Source organism: Mustela putorius, unplaced genomic scaffold (genome assembly GCF_011764305.1).
Source record: "Mustela putorius furo isolate JIRA1106 unplaced genomic scaffold, ASM1176430v1.1 tig00000056_pilon_pilon_pilon, whole genome shotgun sequence".
Lineage (NCBI taxonomy): Eukaryota > Metazoa > Chordata > Mammalia > Carnivora > Mustelidae > Mustela > Mustela putorius.
In genome coordinates this window covers 10,794,556-10,814,765 of record NW_025421263.1, presented here as the reverse complement: position 1 = coordinate 10,814,765, position 20,210 = coordinate 10,794,556, and the positions used below count along the sequence as shown (strand labels likewise).

Here is a 20,210-nt window from a genome sequence, read left to right as displayed (position 1 = left end):
TTCTCCTTTTTATTTTTATTTTATCAAAGTATAACTAATATACAATGTTATATTAGTTTCAGGTGTATAACATGTTGATTTTGTAATTCTATACATTAATAAATGTTCCCTCACCATAAAACATTATTGTAAAATTATTCACTATATTCCCTATGTTGTAGTTTTCATCTCCATGACTTATTTATTTTATAACCATAAGCTTGTACCATTTAATCATATTTGTTTATTCCACCTATCCTCCTCCCCTTCCTTCTAGCAACCACCAGTTTATTTTCTGTATTCATGAGTCTGTTTTGTTTTGTTTGCTTGTTCATTTGCTTTTTAGATTCAATATATAAGTGAAATCATGTGGTATTTGTCTTTCTTTGTCTGATTTGACAGCAAAATATCCCCTACTTATAGTTTGCTCAGTCACTAAGAGTATTTAGATTATACTTAGTAATAGGCAACACATCTTATCATATTACAATTGTTTAGTTAAATTACATTGCTTTTTCTCACTTGATATACCAGTAAAGTGCATTAAGTTAATTAAATTTCTTAACTAAATTCTTACCAATACATTCCTTCATTCCAAAGGGATTCCTGTCTATGATCAACCTTTAATACCCTGATGAATTTTGTTTGCATTTTATCTTTAATTTTTGTCACTAGTAAAATTTTTCTATAATTCCCTTTGATTTGCTACTATGATTAGTTATTGGCGTTGCTTTTGCTGATTTTATAAAATAAATAGAAGTGTTTCCATAGCCTAAACATATTTAACAGAACTGGAACTGTACAAAACTTAAAAGTTAGTAAATATTCATTACAAAATCTCAGACCCTGAGAGGATATTGGAAAAAAAATATTTTTTAAAAATATTTCAATCAGGGATTTTCCAAGATGGTAGAGGAGTAGGAGATTTTAGTTTTGTCGGGTCCCAGGAATTCAGCTGGATAGCTATCAAATCATTCTGAACACCTGTGAACTCAACTGGAGATGGAAGAAAAGAATTGTTGTAATTATATGAATAGAAAAGCAGCCACTTTCTTCAAGAATGACAAGATGGAAAAACTCACCTCAGAAAAGATGAGACTGCCAGGGACTTAGTCAATATGGAAACAAGATTTCAGAACTAGAGCTCAGATCATAATTATAAAGATACTACCTGGCATTGAAAAAAACATAGAAGACACTAAAGAATCCCTTTCTGGATAAATGAAAGAACCCAAATCTAATCAAGTCAAAATTAAAAAGGCTATTAATGAAATACAATAAAAAATGAAGGATCTAATTGTTAGGATAAATGAGGCAGAAGAGAGAATTAGTAATATAGAAGGGAAAATAATGACGAATGAAGAATCTGAGGAAACAAAAAGAGATAAATAAATCCTGGATCATGAGGGGAGAATTTGAGAGATAAGTGATACCATAAAGTGAAACAATATTAGAATAATTGGGGTCCCAGAAGAAAAGGAAAGAGAGAGGCAGAAGGTATACTGGAGCAACATATAGTTGAGAATTTCCCTAATCTGGGGAAGGAAACAGACATTCAAGTCCAGAGGGAGGGAACTCCTGCAAAATTACTAAAAATAAGTCAACACTTCAACACATAATAGGGAAACTTGCAAATTTTGGAGACAAAGGGAAAACTCTGAAAGAAGCTCAGGACAAGAGGTCCATAACTGACAAGGATAGAAACATTAGACTGGCAGAAGGCCTATCTACAGAGACCTGGCAGGGCAGAAAGGACTGGCATGATATTTTCAGGGTGCTACATGACAAAAAATATGCAACCAAGAATACTTTATTCAGCAAAGCTGTTATTTATTCAAAATAGAAAGAGAGATGAAAAGCTTCCAGGAAAAACAGAAACTAAAAGAATTTGTGATCAGATACCTAGCCTGGCAAGAAATAGTAAAGCAAAGAAAGACTCCCCCTCCAAAAAAGACTGGAAAGCAACAGAAATAGTATACAGAAACAGTGACTTTACAGGTAATACAATGGAACTAAATTCATACCTTTCAATAGTTACTCTGAAAGTAAATGAGCTAATTGCCTCAATCAAAAGACACAAGTATCAGAATGGATTAAAAAAGCAAGATCCATGGATATGTTGTCTGCAAGAGACTTGTTTTGGAACCAAAGACACCTCTAGTTTGAGATTGAGGGGGTGAGAAATAATTTATCATGTTAAAAAGCTCCAAAAGAAAGCTGGGGTGGCCATCCTTATATCAGACAAATTAGATTTTAAGACAAAGATTGTAGTATGGGATGAAGAGAGATACTCTATCATATATAAAGGGTTTATCCAACAAGATCTAATAATTATAAATATTTATGCCCCTAATACGGGTGCAATGAATTTTATGAGCCAATTAATAACCAAATAAAAAATAAAAACCAACAATAATAATACATTAATAATAGGGGACTTTAACACCCACTCACTGCAATGGACAGATAATCTAACACTGGACTAGATGGACTTCAGATGTATATAGAGCATTCCATCTTAAAACAACAGAATACACATTTTTCTTGAGATCACATGGAACATTCTCCAGCATAGATCACATACTAGATTCCAAATCATGTCTCAACTGGTATCAAAAGATTGAGATTATTCCCTGTATATTTTCAGACCACTGTGCTTTGAAACAACAACTTAATCAGAAAAGGAAATTTGGAAGAAACTTGAATACTTGGAGATTAAAGAGCATCCTACTGAAGAATGAATGGGTCAACCAGGAAATTAAAGAAGAATTTAAAATTTCATGGAAACAAATGAAAATGAAAACACAACTATTCATAATCTTTGGGATGAAGAAAGAAACTTGAATACTTGGAGGTTAAAGAGCATCCTACTGAAGAATGAATGGGTCAACCAGGAAATTAAAGAAGATTTTAAAATTTCATGGAAACAATTGAAAATGAAAAAACAACTATTCATAATCTTTGGGATGTAGCAAAAGCAGTCCTAAGAGGGAAGTACATAGCAATATAAGCCTTTCTCAAGAAATATAAAAGGTCTCAAATACACAAACTAACTTTATACCTAAATGAACTAGAGAAAGAACAGCAAAGAAAGTCTAAACCAAGCAGGAGAAGAGAAATAATAAATGTTAGAGCAGAAATCAATGAAACAGAAATAAAAAATCAGAAGAACAGAACAATGAAGCTAGAAACTGATTCTTGGAAAGAATTAATAAGATTCTTTATTAGTGTATTAGAATCTTAATAAGATTCTTTATAGTGGCTTATTAAAGCCACTAGCCAGACTTATCAAAAAGAAACAAAACCCAAATTAACAAATTTGTGAATGATAGAGATCTTGACCAACACCAAGGAAATACAAACAATCTTAAGAACATAATATGAGCAAATATATGCCAACAAATTAGGCAATCTTGAAAAAATGGATACATTCCTAGAAACTTATAAACTTATAAACTACCAAAACTCAGAAATAGAAATAGAAAACCTGAACAGACCCATAATCATCAGGGAAATTGAAGCAGTCATCAAAAATCTCCCAACAAACAAGACCCCAGATGGGGCTGGATGGCTTCGTAAGGGAATTCTACCAAACATTTAGAGAACTGATAGCTATTCTTATGAAGGTGTATCAAAAAATAGAAATGCAAGGAAAACTTACAAACTCATTCTATGAGGCCAACATTCCTTTGATCCCCAAACCAGCCAAAGACCAGAACAAAAAGGAAAATTGCAGACCCTTATCCCTGATGAACATAATGCAAAAATGCTCACCAAGATACTACCTAATAGTTACAACGGTACATTAAAAGGATTATTCACCACAACCAGGTGGGATTTGTTCTTGGGTTGCAAGGGTTGTTCAACATCAACAAATCAATGTGATACACTATAGTAATAAAGAACAGTTAAGAACCTTATGATCCTCTCAATAGATGCAGGAAAAACATTTCACAAAGTACAACATCCTTTCTTGATTAAAACTCTTCAGTTTAGGGATAGAGGGAACATATGTCAGTATCATAAAGGTCATCTATGAAAAGCCTACAGCAAATATTATTCTTAATGAGGAAAAACTGAGAGGTTTTTCCCTACGGAGAGGGATGTCCACTCTTACCACTCTTTTTCAACAGTACTAGAAGTCATAGCCTCAATAATCAGACAACAACAAGAAGAAGTCATCCAAATCAACAAAGAAGAAATAAAAATCCACTCTTCAGAGATGACGTGATACTCTATGTGGAAAACCCAAGATACTCCACCTTAAAATTGCAAGAACTCATTCAATAATTCACCAAGGTGGTAGGATATAAAATCAATGCACCGAAATCAGTCGAATTTCTATACACTGATGATGAGGCAGAAGAAAGAAAAATTGAGGAGTTGATCCCATTTATGATCGCACCAAAACCTCTAAGATACTAAGAAATAAACCTAATCAAGGAGGCAAAGGTACTCTACTCACAAAATTATAGAATGCTCCTGAAAGGAATTGTGGAAGACAAAGAGAAATGGAAAAATTTTCCATGCTCATAGATTGGAAGAACAAATATTGTGAAAAGTTCCATGTTACCTAGAGCAATCTATATATTCAAAGCAATCCTTGTCAAAATACCATCAGCTTTTCTCACAGAGCTGGAACAAATAATCCTAAAATTTGTATGGAACCAGAAAAGACCTTGGATAGCTAAAGGAACACTGAAAAAGAAAATCAAAGCTGGTGACATCACAATCCCAGATTTCAAGCTCTATTACAAAGCTGTAATCATCAAGACAGTATGGTACTGGTACAAAAACACATTAATCAATGGAACAGAATAGAGAGCCCAAAGTGGACCCTCAATGCTATGGTCAAGTAATCTTTGACAAAGCAGGAAAGAATATCCAATAGAAAAAAGACAGTCTCTTCAACAGATTGTCCTGGGAAAATTGGACAGCCACTTGCAGAAAAAATGAAACTACACCATTTTCTTACACCATACACAAAATGGACTCAAAATGGATTAAAGAACTAAATGTGAGACAGAAATCCATCAAAACTGTAAAGGAAAAGACAGGCTGCAACCTCTGTGACCTCAGCTTCAACAAATTCTTACTAGGCATGTTTCTAAAGGCAAGGGAAATAAAGGCAAAAATGAACTATTGGAACTTCATCAAGACAAAAACTTTTGCATAGCAAAGGAAACAGTCGACAAAACCAAAAGACATTTGACAGAATGGGAGAAGATATTTGCAAGTGACATATCAAATAAAGGACTGGTATCCATAATCTCTGAAGAACTTATCAAAGTCAACATCCAAAGAACAAATAATCCCATCAAGAATGGGCAGAAGGCCTGAACAGACATTTTTCCAAAGAATACATACAAACGAACAGACACACGAAAAAATGCCATCACTTGGTATCAGGGAAATGCAAACCCAGATTACAATGAGATACCGCCTTACACCAAACAGAATAACCAAAATTAAGAAGACAAGAGGCAACAAGTGTTGGTGAGAATGCAGAGAAAAGGGAACGCTTTTATGCTATTGGTACGAATGCAAGCTGATATAACACTCTGGAAAACATTATGGAGGTTCCTCAAAAAGTTGAAAATAGAGGGACGCCTGGGTGGCTCAGTTGGTTAAGCGGCTGCCTTCAGCTCAGGTCATGATCCCAGTGTCCTGGGATCAAGTCTCACATCGGGCTCCTTGCTCGGCAGGGAACCTGCTTCTCTCTCTCTCTCTCTCTCTCTACCTGCTGCTCTGTCTGCCTGTGCTAGCGCTCTCTCTCTCTCTGACAAATAAATAAATAAAATCTTAAAAAGAAATGTTAAAAATAAAGCTACCCTATGACCTAGCAATTGCGCTACTAGGTATTTATCCCAAAAGATAAAAATGTAGGGATCTGGAAGGACACCTGCACCCCAATGCTTATTGCAGCTATGTTAACAATAGCCATACTGTGGAAAAAAATAGAGATGTCCATCGACAGATGAATGGATAAAGAAGATGTGGTATGTATAGACAATGGGATATTAATCAGCCATCAAAAAAGAAATATTTCTTTTTGCAACAACATGGATGGAACTAGAGGGTATGATGCTAGAGAAAAAAATCAGTCATAGAAAGACAATTATATGATCTCACTCATATGTGGAATTTAAGAGACAAGACAGGGTCATAAGGGAAGGGAGGAAGAAATAAAACAACACACATCAGAGGAAGACGAACCATAAGAGACTCTTAATCATAGGGGAAAAAACTGTTGCTGGAGGGGAGGGCAGTGGAGGGATAGGGTAACTGGTGATGGACATTAAGGACAGCACATAATATAATGAGCACTGGGTATTATATAAGACTGATAAATCACTAAACTCTAGCTCTGAAACTAATAATATACTATATGCTAATTAACTGAATTTATATTAAAAACATGTTTCAATCAGTACCATGGTTATTTTTATTCATTTTTTCTTCATTTCAGTTTGGATATTTATATTTCTTTGAATTTTTTTGAGTGAAATCCAGATTACAAAGTTTATTAGTGAAAATTCCACATTAAAGTGATGAATCACTAAATTCTACTCCAGAAACTAATATTATACTATATGTTAAATAACTATAATTTAATTTTTTAAAATGTTTTATTTATTTATTTGACAAAGATTACAAGTAGGCAGAGAGGCAGGCAGAGAGAGGGGGAAGCAGGCTCCCTTCTGAGCAGAAAGTCTGATTCTGGTCTCAATCCCAGGACCCTGAGATCATGACCTGAGCGGAAGGCAGAGGCTTAATGCAATGAGCCATGCAGGAGCCCTTAAATAACTGTAAATTAAATAAAAACTTAAAAATACAAAAAAGCCTACATTAATTTAAAATCATAGCTATCATCACTCCTTCTATCTTCCTTGTCTCTCCATTTCTTTCCCTTTTTTCTTCCTCCTGGTTTTGGTTCCACTTCTGCTTTCTCTCTATCATTTTTTCCTCTTTCTATTTTGTTCAATAATGCATCAGTCAAGTCTCTTTTTTATCTCTTGGCCAAAACTCTTTAGGTCCACATATTGAATATTCATTTTTGTTGTCTTATATGAATCATAATCATATTTTATTATTTAGTTATTTTTAAAGATTTTATTTATTTATTTTAGGCAGAGAGTGTCAGAGAGAGAGAGAGAGAGAAAGAGATTAGTGAGGAAGTGAAGAGGGAGAGGGAGAGACTCTTAAGCAGACTCTGCACAGAGTGTGGAGCCTAATGTGTGGTTCCATCTCACAACTCCGAGATCAGAGCCAAAACCAAGAATTGGACATTAACGTACTGCACCAACCAGGTACCCCATATTTGATTTAAAAAATTAATTTGTGGAAGAATTTTGTGTGTTTAAACACATTTCATGGATTTTCATATTTACTTTATTGTCTGAAAATGTTTAAAATATACTGATTAGAATATACCTACAAAATAAAGACTTTTCATTTTCTAGTTTACCTTGTGACCACTCTTGAAAATTTTTCCAGAAAATCTGAAAAACACTTATGTTTTTATAGTTCAACATTCTGTTTGTATAGTACAATACTCATTATGAACCTACTAATTCAGTCTTAATAATTATATTATTTAAACTTAGTCTTTTTTCTTTTATTTTTCAAATACTGAGAGTGACAAGGTAACAAAATAAAATATGATTGTGGATTTATCAATTTTGTAACCAGTTCTAATAGTTTTGCTTCATATTTTAATATGATGGTTTTAGTTTATATAATATTAATTTCAATATGAAGTGCTTTGAATTTTACTTTGTTTGATGTCAATATCACAAACTATGTATTTTTTGCTACTTTCCCATAAATGATTGCCTATCTTGAAAATATCTCTGTCCTTAACTCCTTTAAACTAGCAGGGCTTTGGTATACCACTAAGGATTGTGCAGGCTTTTTCTTCTCTCTAGAAACCTATCTTTACAATTCTCACTTGGTTCACTCTAATTCATCTTGCATCCTTCACCTTTGGTACTTCTCTATGTTTAATTCACCTGCTAAAAGCATTCCTAGTACTGTTCCTCTCTTTTATAACCCATTAAATGTGTAATTTAAAAATTTTTCTCTGTCGTGTGGTGAATAATATTTTTTTTCCTCAATTAGAATATAAACTTTATTAACAGAGAGAATGGACCTACATAATCTGTGTATTGTATCACTGAATGCAATGTCTGACACATGGTAGATCACTCAATCAGTACTCCCTAAGCAAATGAATGAAGATATGAGGAAACATATATTTGTTGCATTTCTTTTTTTTTTTTTTTAATAAAACAGAAAACAAAGAAAAAAAAAAAAGAGAGAGAGAGAGAGAGAAAGAAGTCATGACCCAACCTTTCCTGAACCTACAGAGGAAAATTTACTTTCTTCTGCATTGTGTAAAAAAGACTTTCTTAATCTGCTCATGGAAAAATTCTCTGACCCCATCTTCTATCAGTTTTGCTCTCAGACATACTCAATTACTTAAATTTCTCTGAATATAGTAGTTCCCCCTCAGGCGGAGAATATGTTCCAAGACGCCCAGTGGATGCATGAAACTATTTATGTACTACACTCCATATATGCTGTTTTTTTTCTTATACATACATACCTATGATAAATTTTATTTTATAAATTAGGCACCATAAAATATTGACCATAATAACTAATAAAAATAATTATAATAATATGCTATAATAAAAGTTATGTGAATATACTCTCTCTCATTGTACTGTACTTACCTTTATTCTTGTGATGATGTGAGATGATAAAATGCTCCTGTGATGAGATGAAGTGAATGACATAGGCACTTACATTCTGATGAAACTTTAGGAACAGGATCATCTACTTCCAGACTGAGGTTAACTGCTGATAACTGAGGTCTGTGTCCTTTCCTTGCAAATAGGATCTATCATTTTCATATTCATTTCAAGAACACTGTAGACAACAAGAACAGCACCACAAAATGTTTTGAAGGGATGAATGTCACTTTACAAAAAAAAAATTTTTTTAAATGTTTAACAGGTTTTGAAACTGGATACATGGGCCTTCAGCCTCCATCTAGGAACTTTGGACTATAGACTTGGCTCTGCTTCATTCATCAGGGGTTCAGTTAAAAAAAAAATGATTGTGCTTTAATATGGTTAAAATATTCAGGGTATACTTAGATGAGCTTTTGTATCAGTTACACTTTCTTTTTTTTTTTTTTTTTAAAGATTTTACTTATTTATTTGACAGACAGAGATTACAAGTAGGTGGAGAGGCAGGCAGAGAGAGAGAGAGGAGGAAGCCGGCTCCCCATGGAGCAGAGAGCCCGATGCAGGGCTTGATCCCAGGACCCTGGGATCATGACCTGAGCCGAAGGCAGAGGCTTTAAACCACTGAGCCACCCAGGTGCCCCTCAGTTACACTTTCTCTTGATATATTATTTTGCTTTGAAAACAGAATTTGGGTGAATTTGAATTAGTAATGGAGGCAGACACTTCTCTGAGAATATTTCTAATTGGTATTTTTTACTTTATTTCTATCTCAATATTTTAACTCTATTGATTTAATCTCTATGTAGTATTTAATATACCCATTGTCCAGAATCAATTTAATAGGAATCATTATTGTGCATTGAACTACACAAGATATATTTAGATGTTTCATTGTCTGGTTTAAAAAATGAAAACATATATTACTTAAAAATAAGTTATGTCTGTGTTCAAAATCCTTTATTTAAACAAATCTTCTTGCTCAGGAATATTGCATATTGTATAAGAATATTACATATTGTGATTACTGAGAATTTAAAGTTCTTTTTAGTTAACAACTTTTAACTATACTGTCTTAAATAAATAGTTTTAACTACTAGTGTTTGTTCTAAAGATGTATTTTAATAACATAAACTAAATATCCCATTCTTTCCAGTGATGCATAAAATGTTCTTTATTAACAAAAACCTTTATTCCTAATAATTGACAATTTTAAGAAATGAAAAGAGCATTATTAGCTAGTACCAGAATTTTGCTGTTTCAAAGTAGTCTGTTGAATTCACCATCACCACTTTTATGTACATGTTCTATCCTAGAGATTGTGACCTCTTTAATACTTATTTATATTATTATGCAATTGAAGCTCTATTTACTCACTTTTCTTTCTCTCCTTTTCCTTTAACATGCTGCAGTAGCTAACATATTATGGAGAGAAGAAGGTACTAAATTCCATTATTTTTCTATTGTGATTATTTTGCCTAATTTTAGTGGATTTGTTGAATATCAGTTTTAATAATCATCTTATTAATTTTTATGTTGACTCAATATTTTTGTTTGATTGTAAATTGATATTCCTTTTTAAACCTGATACCATTAGATATATTTACTACCTTTTTATCAGTTTGATTTATTATTGATGTATAATCAGTAAAGTACATTATAATATATTGAAATGTTTTTAAGAATTTAAAATTAAGTCAAAGAAATAAAAGCAAACTTAAACATAACTTCCATAATAGACCTTGATTTAGATTAGGGGAAAAAAAAACTTTAAAAATCATTGCCTTATCAAGGGAACTTAATAAATTATTTAAGAAAATGGGTTGTAAACTTGAAGGACTTAGTTTCAAATCTAGTCTCCACCACCATATACTATAACTAAGGCCTCTTTATGTCTCAATTTGGTTATCTTAAAAATAAGGATAGTCGTTAATACTCAGTAGGGCTGCTACCAGTTCCTTAAATATAGACTACATTCTATAAACAGTATCCACTTCCATTTATTATAATTATTATTTTTCTTATTTGTAAAGACAGGGGAGGATGTGTTTCACCAGGCACTCACATACTTTAGATAAATTTTTAGAAGTAAAATGTAATAAGTCACCATTACTGTTCTGGTAAGCAGGGATCAAAATATTGCCTCATAATCCATCCTAGATAAACTTTTTCTTCCCTGATTACAGTTTCCCATATCAACTGGAGTCACTGCCACCTGTGAGGGTCCTGTCTCATAAGCTTCAAGTAATTTGAGAATTGAGGCATCCCAGTTTTGTTCTCAATGATGAGGCACACTACCATTTCTCCCCTTGGTATCGGTTGCTTCTGAAATCCTTTGTATAGGCTTCTTCAAAGTCTGGTTTACTAAAGACGTTCTGATATGACTGTGCTTTCTCATTTTATTATTTTTTTAAAGATTTTATTTATTTATTTTACAGATAGAGATCACTAGTAGGCAGAGAGGCAGGCAGAGAGAGAGGAAGGGAAGCAGTCTCCCTGCAGAGCAGAGAGCCCGATGCGGGGCTCAATCCCAGGACCCTGGGATCATGACCCAAGCCAAAAGGAGAGGCTTTAACCCATTGAGCCACCCCAGTGCTATGCCTTCTCATTTTAGTCCACCTAGATATTTCACATTTGAACGTACAGATGTAGTCATTGCAAAACTAGCATTAATATAGCTGTTAAACAACATTTCTTTACACTCTCTTCCCTCTTCAGATCAAACAAATATATCTCTGTTCATTTTAAAAATTGATTTTTCATGCTATTGTAATGGGAGGAACAAAAACCCAAGTAATCAGAGACCAGGTAGCACAGATCTGGCTTTGCTGGCTAATTGTTGATAAAAATTAGATACGTTGTTTTACTTCTCTGAGCCAGAATTTTCTAATACATTGCTTAAAATGCAGCTGGCACTCTCCTTATAAAATTGTGATATGCAAATGTCCTTAAAGCATGTAAAACAATGCTTTCTTGTAATTTGACTAATAATAACTATGAACATTATTGTACAAGTTTAATATGTAATAATAATATTATATTATTCAGGCTATCTTTAAAAATATGAGATCTCCAGATTAATTAGAATCACCCTGAGATTCATTACATGAAACCATTTTTATCTATTTAATATTTTATTTTGTTAGTTTTTTCAACATGTGTACTCTCGATAATTATTCTTTATCATCTCCATTAATTAATGATTTGCTTACTCTCCATAACTTTGTTTGACAGAGAATATGTCCTTGAGAAATAATCATTATTTAGTATTTTTTGTAGATAAGTTTAAGACATATATAATGAATGTCTTTGGGTAAAGTTTTTAAATCTTTTATTTCATGTGCAATTATCATCAGAGTCCTTTGTTGTTTCTTAGAATAAACAAGATTTAACATAATATACTTGAGAAAACAATATGCCTGATTTAGATTCATAGGCATCTGTAAATTATTTTTTTTACAATGCCACACTTATTGGTGAGGCATTACAATTAGAAATGACTACATATAATAATAGTAATGGTAGCCAGAGATAATAGAGCTGCTTGAGGAATCACTAAATCTTAACAGTGTATACAATTATTTCATAAAAAGTAATTAAACTAATAGCTAACTAGGGTTTCCAAAAATTTTTTACCTTTACTTTTTTTTTTTAAAGACTGAATAATAACAAGGATGAACTGCATAATTCCAAGATCTACTTTTATCTCTGCCATAATAACGTTTTCTGTTTGCATGCTTCACTCTTAACCATGTCCAAGAGAAATTTATCCCAGCATGGCATCCCAATCTCAGACATTCTAAGATAAATCTTGGAAATAGAGTTAAAAATTACAAACCTCTTATAATGCCATTGTATTTATATGCAAGTATTAAAACCATAAAATTCTGTTTAACTGAAAAATTATTTTTTAAACATGAGCATTAGAATCTATCTAGCTTAGCCAGGATTTTGTAATCTAAATTGATGTTACTGAATTTAATATGTATTATCTTAGGAATCATATGGATTTTTAAGCTTGAAACACAGCGTCCTCTACTTCTCTGGGTTCTTCCAGTTCTTTTCTAGTCATCATTGTGGTTTGCAGGCGTGTGGAAAGACATTGTTAAGAAAGGAAACATGTCACTTATTTATTGGCAAATATTTTAAAGAGCTTTTAAATGTAAAGCACTTTGAAAATACTGGAATTATAAAGATAGGAATATCTTCCTTAAAGAAAATTTTGATTTAGTAAGTTAAAATCTTAATCATTCTTACTGATAACTAATTTTACTAAAGAGTTGAAAATACACATTAAAAGATCCACTATTTGATTTCCTTCTACAATATTTTTTTAATCTTGTAATAAAATATAATCTAACAAAATACTCTTAAAGTTTATTTAGTGGACAACAGTTAAGGAATATACTATATGGTCTAACTCAATCACACATGTTTTGATTTAGAAAAACACCAAATTAAAGAACTTTAAGCCATTTTACTCACTGATGAATTAATCTTAACTTTTAAATATGCTAAATTCAGTTCCAAGGAGAGATGTAAGATGGTTCACTATATAGCATAACATTTCCTAAATTTGTTATAACATGGAATTATTTTGATGAATATCTTTAGGATCAATATTGAATAAAGACTATTTTGGGAAAAACTGGATGGTTATGACTAATGATTCGAAAGCCAAAAAAAAAAAATTCTGTGTTTATAAAAATTGAATGCCCCTTCTATTCTTTGTAAATATTTACAAATCTATTCACGTGAAAATATAGAAATGATTGAGGTAAACATTATATTAGTCAGGCTCATTTACACTTACCAATACAAAATGCAAGTAGAAATGGCAGGGAAATCTTAAAACAAGACGTACATATTAAACCATAATCTGATTAACTTCGTGATCTATAATTTCATCAAAGTGGGGGAAAGGGGATATGGCAAGCAGGTCATCTTTTAACTTCTTCATCCTGAAATTATTCACATTTCATTGGCCAGACTATTCTACATTGCAAGGGAGGTTAGGACTAATATATAGCAGCTTTGTGAGTTCCATAAGTTTCTCATAAACTTATTTTTAGAGAAAAATAATGCTGAAGTTCTCGGGACCAGATTACTGTCTCACAGTAATATTGATGAGTTATTTAAAATAAAAAAAGAAATTTTCAGAGCGTAGGCTTCTGAATGCATCAAACTTAGAAAGTTATAGCATTCTGGAGAGGTAGAGACCATGACTTCTAATGGTCAGTGTATGATGCCAATTAAATTGTAATCAAGTTCTCAGTATTTTCATTAGCCGGTCTGCCCTCATTGCTTTAAATAATAACATCAACCTAACATTTTTAGTTTTCTATATCCTTCCATTAAAACAATTTTCAAATCAAAATTGTGATCTGGCAAGAGATACAGATTTGCAGGTATGTGTATATATACATGCACATAAATATGTATATATACATGCTAGATCTATAGATGCATACATACATACACACACATATGAATACATATATAATTTTATATATGATTCCATCTAACATTAATTATATAGCACAAATATTATGTTATAACCTTTGCTAAATTTGTTAAATTTGTTAATTATTTATTTATTTATTAATGGATTTATTTATTAATTTATTTATTTGTTAAATGTGAAATTAACAATGCAGATCTGCATTCAGCTTTTTCAGCATATCTTTGGAAGTTCAGGAAATGGTATATTGACTCAAAAGGACTGGTTTTCGGTAATATCACTCTGACCAGGCAAATAGTACCCAATTTCTGGATTAATAGTGGCTAGTAAAGAGCTTGAGACAACCATTCACTTTCTAGCAAGAATGAAATAGTAAGTTTTATTTTAGTTGAACATAATGTAAAGATCTTATTGAGGTGCAGTGGAATGATGTTACTTTGTGTGTAAAGAAGTTTTTGTTCTAAAGATAAAGATACAAAACATGGGGATATTCACTAACCAACAATATTTCCTCTGCTAAATTATTCAAGATGAGAAACGCAATATGGATTGTTTATCTACTTTTGCCTACAGTTTTCTTTAGCTAGAAAAAGAGATTTTTTTTCCAGATTTCACAAAAAAAGTGAGTTTCGATCCCTTAAAAGTGAAAAGAATAAAATCAACTAATAAAGGACTTTATAAGACTAAAATTTATTGAATTATCTTCAATTGATTACCAAATCACTGCATCATATGATTATACTTTGCTCTTGACCACAACTTAAATCTTAAATCAATAGCAATTTAGATCAGAGGAAGACAAACATCACCACAAAATATATTATTAACTTTCTTTTGTTACTGTTGTCCATCCAGTAATCAGAAATTATCCGACTTTCATCACTAATACAAATTATTTAATATATGTGCTAAATAGAAGATATAACATCATTGTATTATCACAATATGCTGTTATTTATGAACAACTATGCTAAAGGATTGAGACAGACGTGTGCATTACATACATTTTTCTCAGAGCATTTCACATATTTAAAAGTGCAGTATTGATTAGAAAATCCTCTGGGAAATATTTCCCTTTTATAAGACTGCAAGTAATTCTTGCTTGCGTCCTTTCTCTGTAGAGAAAGAAAAACAAAGCAAAAAGAAAGCTTACAAGAAACAAACAAATTATGGATCACTTTCTGGAGCCACTATACTCCATTAGATTAACAATCGACCCAGAAAAGACAAAGTACGTGTGTCTGTCTTCACCGGTGATGAAAAAAGAAACTAGAGGCAGCACATATTGCTGATTCTTACTGTGATGAGAGTGGTGAAGCTTTTAACTGAAGCCAGGAACTTTTTTAATATCCTGGCAATACAATGCATGAATGAGGAGAGAACTGTGATCGAAACCTACATGGTTATTAAACTTTTTGGAACTCAGAACCCCTCTGCATTCTTCAAAATTACTGAGAACTTAAAGATCTTGTTTATTTGTTTGTTTATTTGTTTACGTATATTTACCATAATCAAAATAAAAGTAAAAAAATTACAGATATTTATTAATTTATTGAAAATAACCATAATAAATTAATTTATAAGTACCCATAAATAGCACAGTTTTAAAGCTATATATATATTTTTTTAATTAATTTTTTATTTTTTATAAACATATATTTTTATCCCCAGGGGTACAGGTCTGTGAATCACCAGGTTTACACACTTCACAGCACTCACCAAAGCACATACCCTCCCCAATGTCCATAATCCCACCCCTTTCTCCCAAACCCCCTCCCCCCAGCAACCCTCAGTTTGTTTTGTGAGATTAAGAGTCACTTATGGTTTATATATATTTTTTAAATGAAGAGATTCACATTGTTTTGTATTTTGAAAATATTTTTGATGTCTGATTGAGTAGAAGATGCTGGATGCCTATATATGCTTATTCAATGAATTATTGTGATATCACTCATTACATCATATGTCATGTAGCCTGTCAAAGGTACACTCTACATTTGGAAGAATCTAATTTGTAAGAATGAGAAAGAAAAATGCAAATGACATCTTAATATTATTACAAAAATTGTTTTGATTTTGCAGACTCTCTGAAAGGATCAACTATGAGAATTGCCTACTAGAATATGAAACTGATCTTTTTTTAAATTTTTTTTTATAAACATGAAGTTGATCTTTTAGCAGGCTCATGGATTCATAGAATTTGAAATGTGGCAATAGAAAACTGAATCATAGAAAAAAAAGATCATAGAAAACTGAAATGTAGCAATATATATCACAGTATAGATTTGAGGAAAACGTGGAAACAGAAACCAAAATCTGGTTATATACTATTACACCATTTTTTTCTACTAATGTTTAAAAGAAAAAATAATGTCAGTCATAAAAATAGTGACAGTACCATTTTTTGAAAATTGTACTATGTGCTGGTCACTCTGCTAAATGTTTTACTTTCTCCATCAAATTTGATTCTTACAATAGCTGTATGATATAAGTATAATTATTATCTCCAAACTTTTGATGGGGAAATTATGATATAGACTGAATAACTTTCCCATGGTACAACACAGTTCTAGAGCCATGATTGGCCTCTGAGCTGTACGAACCCAGAGAATGGAGTTTATCTCTCTGTAACATTCTCCCATTAAAAAAAGAAGAAAAAAGTTCAGACATGGGAATGTAACAGTTATAGTGAGCATACACAAAGACATTATTATTTTGTTTGTAAGTAAAGTTAATGAATCCTCCAAATGAAAATCTACATGTGTCTTTAATTTTCAACATTTTCATTATCAGGTAATTTATATTATTCTGTGCCCAGTGTAATTATCTTATATGGCAGTAAATTTAAAAAGAAGCACTTCTGTAGCATATATTCAGATCATAAATGCATGCTCCTAAAACCCACAGAAAACATGATTTAAAAAATCTCTCTAGCCAAGGGGTACCTGTATGGCTCAGTCAGTTAAGTATCTGCCTTTGGTTGATCCCAGGGTTCCAACATCCAGGCCCCCCTATGGGCTCCCTGCTCAGAGGGGAGCCTACTTCTCCCTCTGCCCTTTCCCTTCCCCTGTTCATGCTTGTTTTTTCTCTATTTCTCAAAAGAATAAATAAAATCTTAAAAAAAAAAAACAACTCCCTAGCCCCCCCCCAAAAAAGAAAGTGTAAACATGTGTCTTGTGGTAGAGAGAGGAGGAACTCATGGATGGACATAAAATTTTAATTCATAGCACATTGACTAAAAAATAGTTACTTATTTTAAAATTATTATTTTACCTAATATATTTATACATGGTATTTTGTTGACATTACTATTCATCAACATTGAAAAACTATATTTTCACTGAAAAAAATGAGGTTCAAAAACAAAGTAAACCTTACATAATGAAATCTGTATTTCTTCAATAACCTGTAATCTGGAAAGTAGTTCATGCTTTGTAAAAATGCTGAATGTGTAACTCATATAAAAAGTAAGAAAATAGACCAGATTTGAACAAGTGATTTGGATGAATTAAATGTTTTTTAGAGGAAAATACAGCTCAGAAATTTCATCAGTGAAACCATGCAGTGGAATCCCACTGACTGTAGTTTGTACATATTATGGTAAATAACATAATGAAAGTACCCATTTGAATAAGGGCAGAAATATTTCACCAGACTGCAAACAGTCTGGACTTAGAGTATTTGTCAGGTTCAAACACATTCGAATTCCTAATTGGGGAGCAAAATTTTGCAGCAGCTGAAGGGAGGGAGAGTCATGTTCACTAAAAATTTTAGGAGTGTTGTAATAATCATCAAACATAGCGCATAACTGGCACAGCTGAAAACTAGCACCACATTGAGACCTGGTCATGTTCCCAAATTTCAACAACCAATAATGTTAAATTGAGAGTCATTGACATGTAGCACATGTGAGTCCTATGTTAATGTTGACATGGAAGCTTGGCGATTCTTATCACTTTGAATAAAAACTGACATTTTAAAAGTTTTATCCTTTGGGCATAGAACTTATATTCCTTGATGCATAATTATGATAATTAATAAGAGCTGGCAACTACTAAATTTATTTATTTATTTATTTTTAAACATTTTATTTATTTATTCGACAGAGAGATCACAACTAGGCAGAGAGGCAGGCAGAGAGGGAGGGAGAAGCAGGCTCCCTGCTGATCAGCGAGCCTGATGTGGAGCTCTATCCCAGGACCCTGAGATCATGACCTGAGCCAAAGGCAGAGGCTTCCAGAGCCACCCAGGCACCCCCTAAATTTATTTTTTGAAAAATATGACTTGAATTTGTTTTTGCCACTTCTATTATTCAGGAATATTCCATCATAATGTAGTGTTCCCTGGAACTATAGTATGTAATTAACTGATAAAGATTGCCTATTTTAAGCTATGAGTACTATAGAATATTTATAAAACAATAAGATGTGTCAAAACAATCTGGAGTCACTTAAAATGCATAAGCGTATTAGATGGAAATAATTTCATGTGCTAAAAGAAAATTATAACCACTATGTATAAACATCAACAAAGTCATAATTATGCTTAAATACATTTCCCTCTAAATCATAAATATAGAAGGATATATGACTCAATGGACAAAATTGGAGACTTTTGTATTAAATAGGTACATATTTAATAAGAATAAATATGGTTTAAATTGAATAATCAAATATTTTTATGAATCAGTACACCTCTATCATGGTCCTCAGGGTTGACTTAATAAACCTTGCAGGTATTATCAATCAAAATGAAAATGATAATTGGGGAATCTTTTTTATTTAAGTAAATTCTTTCTTTTTATTGATATTTTCAGAATCTAAACCTTTTAAGCAGCAATGGTTTGGCTCTTCAAACTACCAAGATTCGAATACCATTACTTATCTTTTAAAGAACACATGCCATCATTCAATTGTGTATACTATAGTTAGACTGAACAAATATGATTGTACAAACCAATAGAGCTGGGCAAAGGGTCAAGTGAAGATCAGAAAAGGAAGGCACTGGATGCACTTAGGTCTGGCCATGTTGGAACAAAGCAGAACCAGAAGAGACATAGAAAACAGGTGGAATATATGAAGATACCCATGTGCAGGCATCAGTTAACACCAATTGCATTCCAGGTGTCAAATTTGTACCATCCTGCACCCATTACATGTGGCTTGAAAAAGTAAGTGAGATGAATTTCTAAGATACCATACACCCAAATCTGTAGTGTGAACAAAATTAGAAGTATGATTTAAATAGTTCATTCATATTTTTCTAAGACTGTAAATTAATTCAAGTTTTAAAGTATAGAAATGGATCCTAAACTTTGTTGGTATAAAACTAAAATATAAGACCTCTATGTAGGATTATATTTACAAAAGCTATTTTGGAAAATATATATTCTTCAAAATCTGGAGGACTTGGTCTTTTTGTTTTTAACAGTCTTTTTGTAAACTATATTTATACAAAGAGTGAAATTCTATTTTTCCTAAGGAACTCAAATAAAAATATACAATAAATAAGGGCGCCTGGGTGGCTCAGTGGGTTAATGCCTCTGCCTTCAGCTCAGGTCATGATCCCAGCGTCCTGAGATCGAGCCCCACATTGGGCTGTCTGCTCAGCATAGAGCCTGCTTCCTCCTTTCTCTCTGCCTGCCTCTCTGCCTACTTGTGATCTTTGTCTGTTAAATAAATAAAATCTTTAAAAATATATACAGTAAATATAATTCTTCAAAAATATTTTTATTCCTTAGTCAACACTTAAATTAAGTGGGGGAAGGTCTCAGACATAATTTATGTATCAGAGAGTTTATTATTTTCATTTTTATCTGAAATATTTATTGAATTATATTAAAGAAATCACTGAATTGCAGATTAGGGAGAATAAAGTAGAATATCTGCATAATATCAGAAAGTTGCTTTGGTGTACGGTAAAGGCTTCATATGGTTTGCTTTATTAACATTACACAACTTTACAAATCGATCTCCTGCTGGTATTATGAGGAACACTGAGTTTGGGTTGTAAAGATT

The 20,210-nt window shown here is 32.3% G+C and overlaps 1 protein-coding gene across 1 annotated transcript in view; it reads left to right on the top strand.

Moving 5' to 3' along the window:
* Positions 1–20,210, top strand: part of FSTL5 (follistatin like 5) — a gene marked incomplete at its 5' end in the record, with an annotated part of 202,288 nt that overhangs the window by 75,433 nt on the left and 106,645 nt on the right. The window contains one exon of the mRNA XM_045088262.1: positions 10,145–10,171. Within this exon, the coding sequence (XP_044944197.1) occupies positions 10,145–10,171 (27 nt within the window). The remainder of the gene's footprint in view (positions 1–10,144; positions 10,172–20,210) is intronic.